General features: G+C 38.1%; 1 protein-coding gene across 2 annotated transcripts in view; it reads right to left on the bottom strand.

Moving 5' to 3' along the window:
* Nucleotides 1-647: 647 nt before the first annotated feature.
* LOC124863302 (glutamate receptor ionotropic, NMDA 2A-like) overlaps nucleotides 648-9,005 on the bottom strand; it is a 287,376-nt gene continuing 279,018 nt past the window's right edge. For both annotated transcript variants that reach the window (XM_047357637.1, XM_047357636.1), the window contains one exon: nucleotides 648-7,496. In XM_047357637.1, coding sequence (XP_047213593.1) covers nucleotides 5,532-7,496 — 1,965 coding nt within the window. In that variant the 3' untranslated portion in view covers nucleotides 648-5,531. The remainder of the gene's footprint in view (nucleotides 7,497-9,005) is intronic.

The following is a 9,005-nucleotide window of genomic DNA, read 5'->3' as shown; positions in this document are numbered from 1 at the left end:
AGTCCAGACCTGAATCCAATTGAGAATCTGTGGAAAGAGCTGAAGACTGCTGTTCACGAACGCTCTCCATCCAACCTCACTGAGCTCGAGCTGTTTTGCAAAGAAGAATGGGCAAGAATTTCAGTCTCTCGTTGTGCAAAACTGATAGAGACATACCCCAAGCGACTTGCAGCTGTAATTGCAGCAAAGGGTGGCGCTACATGAAGTATTAACGCAAGGGGGCCGAATAATATTGCACGCCCCACTTTTCAGTTTTTTATTTGTTAAAAAAGTTTGACACATCCAATAAATTTCATTCCACTTCATGATTGTGTCCCACTTGTTGTTGATTCTTGTTTATATCTTTATGTTTGAAGCCTGAAATGTGGCAAGAGGTTGACCAGTTCAAGGAGCCGAGTACTTTCACAAGGCACTGTACATTAAAGTTTGTGTTTGGAATGTCAAAAAAATGTTTAAAAGTTCAATGATAGTTTTGCAAGATACTGCAAAAATCCTGACCACATATTTAACAAAAAAAATGGAGTACAAAAAATCAACCAACACTTTCTCTTATTTCCACCTAAAATATCAATGATCATAAGCTGTAGAAAGAAACTGTTAAAGGAAGGAAAACCTGCTGTCACAGGAGATTCTAACAAGACGGCAAGCCTTGTGAATGGTGAAATTTTATTCTAGTTGCTCTACAGAGAAAGAAAGAGAAAAAGAGAGATAGAAAGAGAGATAAACAGTGCCACTGTACAGAAGAGCTCTTGTGAAATTCACACAAAAAAATATTGTTTTTACTCTTTATAATTCTCCAGATGATGTATTTCAGTATGAATTTACAAGCGATTTTTACAGGTGTAATTTCTAAATATATTCAAAATAGTTCCTTAAAAGTCTTTGACGAAGTTAGTTTTTGTTCTTCTTTTTTACAAAAAAAGCTCTATTCTTACAGCAAACAATAAAGAAAAAGGTCTTGTATCTTTGGGGATAGCAGACTCAAAGTTGAGGGTTGCTTTTTTTCCTTCTTCTTCTTTAGAGTTGAAGTCCTGGCACACATGAAGGAGACGTAAGAGAGAAGCAGAGCTGGTGATACAGTATTTCTCACCTGCCTTATGAGGAAGAGCGAGGATGTCCCCCCCCCAACCTATTACACAACTGGACGAAACATGGCCTGATAACAACCAGTCCGCCAGTACGAGGGAGCCACAAAGGGGGGTCAGTTCTTCGCCTTCTCCCTCAAAACAGCAGCATCTTCAATGTGTTAAACATAGATATATATATATATTTTTTTCTCTCAAATATGTATATACTCACATGTGGTTACAACGTATTAGTGATCATAACATCATAACCAAAATAAACAAACAAAATAAACATAAAAACATAAACTTATTACATCTGGGGTTGCATGCCATCACCTCATTATTTATCATTAAATGTAATTAAAATACATTTTTGCTATTTAAAAAGAGCAGGGTTGTCATCACAAGGGAGGATGTTTGGGTGCGTGTTTTAACATAAGATAGCAACTGTTTACATGATGGTTCTGTAAAACCTGAACAAACTGAACGAATTGTTGTGAGTCCATGAAAAGAAAGGGTGCCTTGTTGATATTTTCCATGTGCATATTGTTCACTTGACAGCTCACGCAGGCAGCATGTGGAGATAAATATGATAATAACCATAATAAATATGCAGATAAATGCAAAAAAGGGGACAGAAAGGGGTTTCAGTCAACATTAGGGATAAGCTGTTTGTGAAGCAAGGAGAGGTTCACTGTAGTATCTCAAAAACAGTGATATGACAGTGTTTTTTAAAAAAATTGCAAAGATGGAGCTTCAGCTGAAACACAGTGGCTAATGCAGTCAAGTAGAGAGAGGAGGGACAATCCCATTATTCCGTATGAGGGTAGCTTTTTAGAATTCATTCCATGAAGGGTGCTCTGTTTGGCAAAAAACTAGCGCTGAAAACATCTAAGCCCCCTACAACTATTCCTTTTTTTCCCCTCCTCTTCTTCCTTTTCTCTCTTAGGTTGCATGAGCTCCAACACAGAGTGAAACTGGAAGACCTTGGACTCGTATAGTAAACAGGAGAAAAGTTTCATTCTGCGTTGTGGCCACTAGAAATTGTAGCATGTTTATGTTTTTTACACTATTTTTAAAAAATGTTCTACAAAAACCTGTGGCACATTTTGTTCTGTTGCTACTGCTTGTCCAAACTGCACAGAATCATCCTGAGGTATTTTTATTTGATAAAATTTGGCTTAGTGGATCCAATCAATCAAGCAAATCAGTTAACAAACATGATTTCATGAGTTCTTTTTTCTTTTTTTAAATGTGCAATTTGTACAGCTTTATGCTACAAAACATTTGGCACGAGTGAAAATGGAAGTATATGCACGTATTTATCAAAACATGTAATTAAACAGATAAATGAACAAACAATCAGATTAATCCCACACCCTCAAAAATGTTTTGGTTATCATTTCAAGCTTGCCCAAGATCTGCCATGCATGGATAACACTAAATCCCCACAGATAGATATGTATAGAGTATATAACAGTGGAGCCTCCTTGGTTCCAGCCACCCCAGCCCACATCACACCCAAACAATGCTGCAAAGGAAATAAAAAAGGGATCCATCTCAAGAATTCTTCTTCCTCAAGAGCCCTGGATTGTTCACAATTTGAGAACAATTTCCTTTGAGACTACAGTGTTTAAAGGGCAAATATAATCATATTTTAGAGCCATAAAATTTATAATATTTGATAAAATATAAATAAATCGTAATCATAATTTAAAAGTGTTTTTTTACCACCGAAATAACTTTTTAACCACACCTCAGGTGGTGTATGCATGCCTCTGGTGCCTTTTGATGCATATTCAACATATAACCTGGAAGTGGGCTACACCGTGGTGGAGTTGGTTGCACAGTTGTCTAGCAGCGAGGTTCTGGGTTTGAGGTCCCGGAGTATGTTCTGCCATGCATGGATAGGTTCTCCCTGGGTAATCCGGCTTTTTGCCACAGTCTAAAATCGTGACTGTTAGGGTAATTGGTCTCTCTAAATTACCCTCAGGTGTGAATGTGTGGTGAATGCATGATTATTTGTCCTGTGTTGCCCTGTAATGGATAGGCCATCTGTCTTGGCTGTACCCCACCTCTGTATTATTTTTCAGTACTATTTATAAATAATAATAAAACATAATAGGTTTTGATCAAATACTATTATTAATTCTTGTCAAAACCATAATTTTATAGCATGCAAGAAAACCTTTCGCATTCTGACCAATATAATCCAGAATGCTCGCCATAAAATTAATGGGCTTGGGAGTTCTAGTAGTGTTAGAATTCTGGGAGTCCTAGTGTTAATAATAAATTAGTTTTTTATCAGGAAATTGTCAAATGGATGTGATTGCACTTATCAGCAATACAGAAAGCATGACGGAGTGAGTACTTTTGCTTTTAAGATCAAAATGAAGATTTTTTTGCCTGAAGATTATGAAACAATTAGAATCTTTGATTTAAGGGAAGGGACACCCCAAACCTGAGAGAAGAGGACATGACACTATTAATGCTACAATTAGGAAAGAAATCAGCCAGACCATCAAGGCAGCCATAGCTTGCTTACAAGTATAAAATTTATCGAGAACATGTAAGAACATACATTTTTTTTTAGGTGGTTTTTCCTTTTGTATTTCCGCTGACATCCACTGATTACATTACACCAATAACTGCTCTTGGTTATCCTAAATGCTTAACTCAAGTGCTTATGTTCATCTGCAACAATTTCTTTTGGTATCAATACTTCTGAGTTCACCATTTCAGACCCAACACAATTACTCTTCAGCAATTTTCAACCTCTATTTTTTCTTTCATGGTTTTTAGATTTCTTAATTTGTCATGAAAATTAATTATCGTGAACCTTGAGCCTGAAAACAAATAAAAAGGAATCATTATAAAAATGAAGATATATGCCCTTTAAATACTAATAAACTGCAAATCCTTGTTCTGTCAATTAAGAATAAACTTGACTTAAATCTAATTAAATAAATGTGAATTATTCCATTATCGTTGAACACACTATATGTAGATGAAGGAAAACAGAGAAGAAGGGGATTATAAGAGGTTTGTTTTTTTTCTAGCTAAATACCCTGTTTTTATCGGCAGAGATGTCAAAAGACAAAATTATCCCTGCACTTCCCCCAGACAAGGCGATGAAAGACATGGTTGTCATCTTTCCCCTTTTGGTTGTAACATCTTTGTTCCCTTTGATCATTATCTTTACAGGTTTACTATGTTTAAAGGTCAGAGTTAAAAGATTGCATTGTACAATATCCATCCACCACCTTTAACCTTGCCCTTTTCAGAAACATAATGAATGTGTGTTTAAGTATTTTTGTGGATTTTATTTTCTTATGAAGGAAAAAAAAATAAACACATGCAAAATAACCTACTACTCCTGAGGATTTTTTCAGTAAGCTATGCCTTTTTTTCAAATGCAAATGTGGGAGAGAGTTTTTTTTTTGACTAATTGCTATTGTGCTACCAAATAAGCAAACACAAAATTTCTATATAGATTTTTAAGTCTTATAGCTGAATAGAATAAAAACGTAAGACTTTGCAATCATTTTATATGTGCAGTGCGAAGAATGAAATGCCCCTCATCCTTCCCGTCTTGTCTTTTCTTTTTGTAAGCCATTTTCTAAGTCTGGCTTTTTTCAGCTTGTAAACATTATTCATTTTGTAGCACCTGCATTGTTCTCATCTTCTCATCAATGTAGTGTCGTTTACATGGTTTTTAAAATAGAAAACCACAGTCTGACTAAACCTGCAATCACTAACTTCCAGAAATTGCCAGCTGTTCCAGTCTTTCACTTATTTGCTCACCCTATCATCCTCTTTCTATCCTCCTTCAATGCCAGGTGTCGTTGGTACATTTGTCAGCTTAACAAGCAGCCGACCGCTGGTCACACCTGCCCTCCATGAATGCCTATATGTCTGGCTCACTCATTTAGTCTCCCTTTTCAGACCCATTCTGATAGTAAACTTGTCAGTAAACGTGAAAAAGAAAAAAGGTGAGAAGGAGGTCACTGAAGGCATTAGCTCCTTTTTCACTTTTTCTTAATCCTTCTTCAGAAAAACTCACTGCCACCATCAATGTGTGATCATTTCCAGCACATATCAACTCACTCTCCTTCTAATACAAAAGCAGGATTTCTCCAATAAAGAAACCTAATCCAATCTCAGAAATGGCACTATTATGTTTTCTTCCTCCCACGTATAACCTTACAGCAAAGTGCTAACCAAATATTAAACTGTATGGTACATGGGAGAGAATGGACAAATATGGTGATATTATCTGCAGAGAGAGTAATAGCAATATAATTTGTCCCAAGTGGGCCAGAAGTTTTTTTTTTTTTATTACAATGTCAAAGAGAAGAAAAATGGTCAGGTGGCTATGACATCCCTTAGTGGATAACATAGTTGATAAATTATAATACAAACCCTTAGAGGAGTTAGAGGGAGAGAAAACATTGCTTATATCAACTAAACATCTGACTCCAGACTGGGAATTTTCTTATACACCCGTCTATTGCTGAACTGGGCTGAGTTTAGGACACCCCTTGAGGCTGGGTATGCACTAGTCTTATTGGCTGAGTAAGGCATCACATGCTCTTTATTATACATGTCATTAGCTATCCGCCCATCCCTTGAGCAGTATGAAGAGGTGGATTTAACAGATGAGCGAAGATTGTTCGCATCATTGCGTGTTTTGATGGGAGCTGCTCCTAGCGCCAATGCAGGAGAACCTACTGCCAGCTGTTTGTAAATGTCAGAGGAGCTACGCCCATGGACCAGTCTGCTGCTGGTATCATCCCTCAGAGAGTGACTGAGGAAAGGGTTTTCTGAGCCATGGGTTGGGTACAGGGACTTGCTTCTCTTGCTTTCCTCAAGGTTATTGTTAAACAGCATTGATTTAGACCCAGTGCCAAAGAGTCTGCCAGAGTAAGGGCGCATCCCGAAGAGATTGGCATAGTGGGAGTCAGATGCTGAGTCCAAGAAGCGGTCCTTCTCCTTGAGGCTGACGCTGCGTGCTGGCCTGCCCAGGTCCACATCCTTGGGCTTTTCAAGCATGATGTTATCAAAGGAGTGCTGACGACTTAGCCTCAAGCGGTTTCTTTTTTGAACATGTGGCCCATCTGTCTGTGGCCAATACAAACCAAACATTTCATCTGGCTGCTGCTGCTCTTGGTGATGCATGGTGGGACTAACCAAGGGCTCACCAAGAAGCTGGTCCTCACTGATGTCGTACAAGTTGGCTGTGTGGAGGCATGCGTCGCACCGATTGTATGGAGATCGCGTTCCAGATGCTGTGGCAGATCCTGCAGAGACATATGGCCCTCCTTGTTGGTAGCTAGTGGGTACTTTGGACAAGCAGGATCGGCAGTGTGTCTGTTTATAGCGATCAATGGATTCGTGAGGGGAGAAGGACATATTTTTCTCTTTTAGGCTGTAGTGTTTAGAGTAAGCTGAGTCTGGCAGAAGATCTGAGTCCGCGTGATGCATAGGTGAGGAGTTCAGATGAATGATTGGCTGCTCACACTTTCTATAGTTATCACCATGGTCAGAGTAAATCTCAGGGTAATCCAAATCATCTGCTGCAAGACCATGACTCTCACGGTAGTGAATGGGGTCTGAATGGAGGCTCATCTCTCTGTCTGAATCAATTGTGTAGATTTTCTCTCCTCCTCCTCCTCTCCCACTTTGGTTGGTTCCACCGCTGACCTGCTTAGTTTTTAAGTAGGACAGCTCCACCTCACTGCAATCCCTAGGGTATTTTGACGTCACGGATCTTTTTTTTAAGTTGTCCTTGGGTTTCAGGTGTTTGTTGTTTTCTGGTTCCTTGTAGGTGGCTCCCCTGCTTGAACAGTCAGAGATGTCAGAGTGGGCTGTGTCTTCTGGGAGGTAGCGCTGTGTCTTCATAGATATTCGTGGATCTGGCATAAGCATGTCAGGGATTGGAGAAGGCCCCGGTGGCACAGAACGCAGTGTGTCAGTTGACTTTTTCCACAATGTTCGCTGAGGTTTGGCATTTGTTTGGACCGTGTCAGCACTTACTGCTACCTCTACAGTATTTGGATTGGCGTCATTCAGGGTCAAGGGATGCTGCCCACCCTGAAAGATGTAGTTGTTGAGGTGGTCTTTGTGGCGATTTGCAAGATAAGACTGAAGGTCACCGGTGTCCCCATAGATCATATCTTTGGGAGCGTAACTTCTGTTATCAGCATAAATGAAGTTGCCTTTCTCTGCCATCATGTCCATGATCATGGGACCAGCAGAGTGCATGAATTCTCGTTTAGGTGAGTTCATGCGGGAGCCACTGAGGTTAGACATGTTGGTCATTTGTTTGGCAGATTTAATTAGCCTAAGCATTTTGTCCTGGGGGCTGAAGTCAAGGTCTGTCTTTTTCTTCATGTCAATGTGTACTCCATGGATGCAGCTCCAGATTCCCTGTATAATACATATTAATAAACAAAAGATGAAGAAAATGAGTAAATCGAAAGAAGAGTGGAGAGCTTCAAACAAAAAAATGAAGAAGGTGAAACCAAAGAGTGAAAAATATATTTTTTATTAAATAGCCCAGTCTTTCCAAACACTAAGAGGTGTATTGGCATTTATTAAATTGGCAGAGCTACTACCCTTAATAGGGAAACGCCATTGTCTAATACTTAATAATAATAAATGACAATTTGACTCAAGGGCATGGTTGATGGTTGACTAAACCATCAGTTATTTAAAGTTCGCCCTCACCTTGCCCTAAAAAAACTTTGGTGAAAAAAAACACCACACAAAATTGCTGTTTAGCTAGACATTAAAGATCTTACTACAAATTCCCCATCCACTGCACATTGAAAAAACAATTTACAGTGTAATATATATACACAGATAGCAGGGGGCCCCAAATAACCACATCACAAACATTTGCGTCTTTCATTTGACAGTATGTGTAATATTCCCACATCTCCATTCTCTTAGTCCACAGATACTGTTGGAACCCCGTTCTGAAAGCCCAGTTCTCATAAAATTGTGTTTTAGACTGAAAAATACCTTAACCCTAACTCATAGTTTGCAATGGAGTAGTTTCCCCATCCCTTTAGTGTGTCAACTGCATAATCCAGTTATCTAGAAGGTGCAGTTAAGGTACAGTTACGTCTAAAATTAATCATATCCCTGGCAGATTTAGGCTTAAACTTATCTTTTAATTTTCCTAACATTTTCTTCCAAATGAAAATTATATTAATGTTTTGGAGTGGCCCAGTCAGAACCCTTACGTTAATCTGATAGAGAATCTCTAGATGGAGCAAAAGATTTGCATGGAGATAAATACCTTACAAAATACCTGTTTGAACATGCAACACATCATTAAAAGCTATGGTTTGATTGCTGTGATGCCATGAATATTTTTCCATTGCTTATTGAGAAAAGTATCAATCATTTTCAGCATGCACTTTTCATTAAAATATAAATGAAAAAAATATCTTGTTTCTTCTCAAAACTGACACACCTTTTATATTGTTCTATTGTTCTATTGATGCCTGTCTCATTTCCTATCAGAAAAAAAGGTTATTTGACTAATGGAAATATTTTAAGATCTAAATCCACCAGGGGAATTAATAATTTTGGGTTTACCTGTATGTTGCTTGCTCAATTAAACTGACATAAATGTACAATGTTTAGTTTGGCTTCCTGGGTAATTCCCAGTGATAGTACAGGGATTATTTAGAAATTAAGAAACATACATAATTTAACAAAAATATATTAATTTCAGAAATCTAATAAATACATCATTGGTAAAAACATGTTCTTTAAAAAATAGAATTTCAGACCTGTTGATCATAAAAGGAAAATTTTTAAAAATGTGTTCCTTCAAAATTTGCTTAAGAAACTAAGTGCTTTCAGTACAAATATCTGCTTTGTTTTATTTTTAGAAAGGGCTGCTGTTATCCAGCCCTTCTACCT

The sequence above is a fragment of the Girardinichthys multiradiatus genome, chromosome X, assembly GCF_021462225.1.
Source record: "Girardinichthys multiradiatus isolate DD_20200921_A chromosome X, DD_fGirMul_XY1, whole genome shotgun sequence".
NCBI classification, from domain to species: domain Eukaryota; kingdom Metazoa; phylum Chordata; class Actinopteri; order Cyprinodontiformes; family Goodeidae; genus Girardinichthys; species Girardinichthys multiradiatus.
The sequence above is the reverse complement of the archived record's forward strand: the minus strand, read 5'-3'. Positions and strand labels throughout refer to the sequence as shown.